Source organism: Plectropomus leopardus, unplaced genomic scaffold (assembly GCF_008729295.1).
Source record: "Plectropomus leopardus isolate mb unplaced genomic scaffold, YSFRI_Pleo_2.0 unplaced_scaffold10709, whole genome shotgun sequence".
In the NCBI taxonomy this organism is placed as follows: domain Eukaryota; kingdom Metazoa; phylum Chordata; class Actinopteri; order Perciformes; family Serranidae; genus Plectropomus; species Plectropomus leopardus.
The window spans coordinates 1-3,318 of record NW_024611295.1 but is presented as its reverse complement, the minus strand read 5'-3'; the positions used below and the strand labels follow the sequence as shown (position 1 = coordinate 3,318).

Below are 3,318 nucleotides of genomic sequence, written 5' to 3'. Positions count from 1 at the left end.
ACATGTTCATGTATTAATAATTATAAATAAATAATAATATCCTACAATGAGCCATTCTCTACATGGCACTTTAAGTATATTCTGATGATGTACTTTAACTCAAGTAAAATCTTGAATGCAGGACTTTTGCTTGTATTAACTCTACTTGAGGATCTGAGTACTTCTTCCACTAGCCGAAAATATCAAGAACATTTGTTTTGTTTTCATTTTTTTTAGAGCGATGCAGTGATTTATTTTGGTAAATTATGATTTCCATCTGTACTTCATCTTACCTTGGGAGGCATGTAGTGGGCGTCATGAATCACCACAGGACTGATGAAGTGTTCATGGAGGTGATCCACATATTCACACATTCTGGAAAGAAAAAAAGCAGCGCTGATTATAATTCGTCGTTTACAGTCGAGAGCTTAAAATAGCGACAAAAACAAAGTCTGTTCTTACCGGTTGCTGAGACTTCCGGAGACACAGATGTAGTCAAACAGAATCAGATGCTGGACGAGCTCGCAGAGACCGACTCCTCCAGCATGAGGACAAACTGGCACTACAGGAAGAGACAAGTATGTGTGTTATAGCCATATTTTTATAAAGATATCTCACCTATACTGTGGGCTCTGACACAAGACTGAGATAAATATGACATAAAAATAATGAATATATATAATATACGACTAGTTAAACAGAAAAAAATGAGTTTCTTTTAATGTTATTTTTTTGTTGTATTTTTTAAGTTAAACTAATCCAATAACATACAAAGAAATTACTGACAAAGGCCTTATATAAAAATATATGCAAGTAAAGACAGAGACAAAGAAGAAATAATTAAAATAAATAAATATGCATGATAATAAACCATTCAGGAGAGTTCATTAAAAATGTATATCTTGTTAAATTCAGTAATTTCATGTTACAGGATTACAAAGCTGACAGGTGAGACAAATAGAGTAGAAAGGGGAAAAAAAGCTCTTTGTGTTATATATTTAAACATTTTTTCCTATTTTGCTTCAAATATATGCACTTGGTTCCTAATTCTCATAGTGATCTTTTTCCATTTCACATATCTAATTCACAAGATCTTTTTCTTTATGTTTTTCAAATTCTCATCGTTTTTAAACCAATTTTTTCGTTTAAGTTTATACTTCATTTTGACCTACAAAACCTTTTTTTAAAAAAAATTGTATTTTTGACTCATATGACGACTGTTTACGCTCGGTTAAATAAAAAAATATTGTCATGTCTCGACTCTTACCCTGGAACTTGTGGGCCATCAGCAGCACAGCCAGGTTCTCGTTGACGCTGCCGAGCCGACAGCCGTCTATCTGGACAAACTGCAGGGCCGACGCCTGCAGGAACTGCTTAAACATCACCCTGTTGTGACACTGGACAGAAAACAGTTACGCGACTAGTAAATATCAGTTCATCAGTCAGTGATTTGTATAATATGGTAGAAACAAACGTGAGCTCTCACCTGCTCTCCTGACGCCACTCCAATCCCGAGTGGAGCCAAAGCCTGCAACAACAACGGGAAAAATCACTCTTTAAAGGGGACCTATGATGTTAATGTTAAGGGTTTATACTTGGATTTTCTACCAGAACATGTTTACATGCTTTAAGATTTGAAAAACACTTTAATTTCCTCACACTGCCTGTGATAGATCGCCTGTATTTACCCTCTGTCTGAAAAGCTCTGTTTTCACATCTGTCCCTTTAAGCCCTCCTCACAGGATTTGGGATTATGCAGCATTGTACTTCTAATTTTTATACACTAAATGCATATTTTGCAGACATTTGTACCTGCTGTGGGCTGGGAGGAGGGCAAACTGGTTTTAGGATGTGGGAATGACTCTGCCCTGATAAGTTTATTGCTGTAATCTTGCACAAATTTGTGAATTATCGTGATTAGGATATGGGGATGTAAAATGTGATTGTTTGTATTATTATGTAATTATTTACATCCAAGTCTGTCATTAATTTATTGTTTCACCAACACGCCCACAGACTACGGGTGGAAAATAGCAATTCTGCTCAAACCTGGTACATGGCATCTCTCCTAGTTTGATATGAAGGTAATGTTTTAATGTCCCTGTCTAAATAAAATTACATTACATTACGCAGAAAGACGAAACGTTTTACATCTCTTTCAGTCTGGGTGTCTTGCTCTCTTTGTGGAATTGCTCAGGGGCCTTTTACATGGCGTGCTCAGGGGCCCGCTGCCTCATAGTCCGTCCACGTCTCCACATCATAAACACATAAGCAAGCTAGAAAATCAAACCTGCATCTCACCTTGGAGATAGCAGCATGACCCAGGATGTCATCAGGACACGTGGGCTCCTCGATCCAGAGAGGTTTGAACTCCGCCAGGCTCGTGACCCAGCCGATGGCCTCGGCTACGTCCCATCTCTGGTTAGCATCGATCATCTAAACAAAAACACACTTCAGTTCACTTATTTCCTGACATTAGTACAACAGCGGGAGCATAAGCGACCGTACCAAAGTGTTGTTGGGTCCAATCATTTCTCTTATGAGGCGGCACCTGCGGATGTCGTCCTCTAAATCAGCGCCGACTTTCACCTTAAACTTGGTCCAACCGCTTTTCAGTGCATCTGTGCAAAGCTGCAGAAACACACATTTGTCATTTTAAAACAATTCATCCAACCTGAGAAATTTAGGACACTACGGAGGTCGCAAGACATTGATTGAATGTTCCATTATATATATTTTTTTCATCAGATAATAAAAGAACTAAGAACCAGGTACAAGATTTATACACAAAGTTACACATGTATTTAATGTGATATTTTGTTTTTAGTCATTGGTATGCATTTACTGACGTGTATCTTGTTCACGTGATTGGTCACATGACTGTTCACATACGTATTTACGCCTCACATTGTAAATCTAGTCTGATTAAGAGCAGTTGTGCTCGAAACGTTGCCTTTTTACTTTTCACTCCTGTTTGGCACAGAACCTCCTCCGAGTTTGGACTGGATTTGCGTGCATACTTTTAAGAAATGACGTGCATTTTGCAGCACACAGACCTGTTTGAGCAGCTGGTCTGAGTATCCGAGCCATGCGCAGGAGGTGGTGTAGGCGGGATAACCCTCCGTCAGCATGCGCTCCTCTGGGAGGCGAGAAAAGCAGTCCACACAGGTAATAAACACTCGAGGAGAAGTGTGTTTTAATAGAGCAGTCGTGGAGTGCAGGGGCCTATTATGCAGGCTAAAAGCACTCCTGATAGTTTCTAAAGAGGCAATTTCATTCTGCAAAATCTAATTCAACCTTGTAATTAATGACTCTTTTTAGTGTGCTCACCTCTCTGCT

The 3,318-nt window shown here is 38.9% G+C and overlaps 1 protein-coding gene across 1 annotated transcript; it reads right to left on the bottom strand.

The window, feature by feature from the left end:
- Positions 1–272: 272 nt before the first annotated feature.
- Positions 273–3,114, bottom strand: enosf1 (enolase superfamily member 1; the record flags this gene model as incomplete). The annotated part of the gene is made up of 7 exons (XM_042513589.1): positions 3,036–3,114; positions 2,488–2,610; positions 2,281–2,415; positions 1,466–1,507; positions 1,247–1,376; positions 442–541; positions 273–354 (listed from the first exon to the last, which is right to left on the bottom strand). Coding segments are annotated over exons 1-7 (687 nt in total), but the record flags the coding sequence as incomplete, so codon positions are not given.
- Between the last annotated feature and the right edge of the window lie 204 nt (positions 3,115–3,318).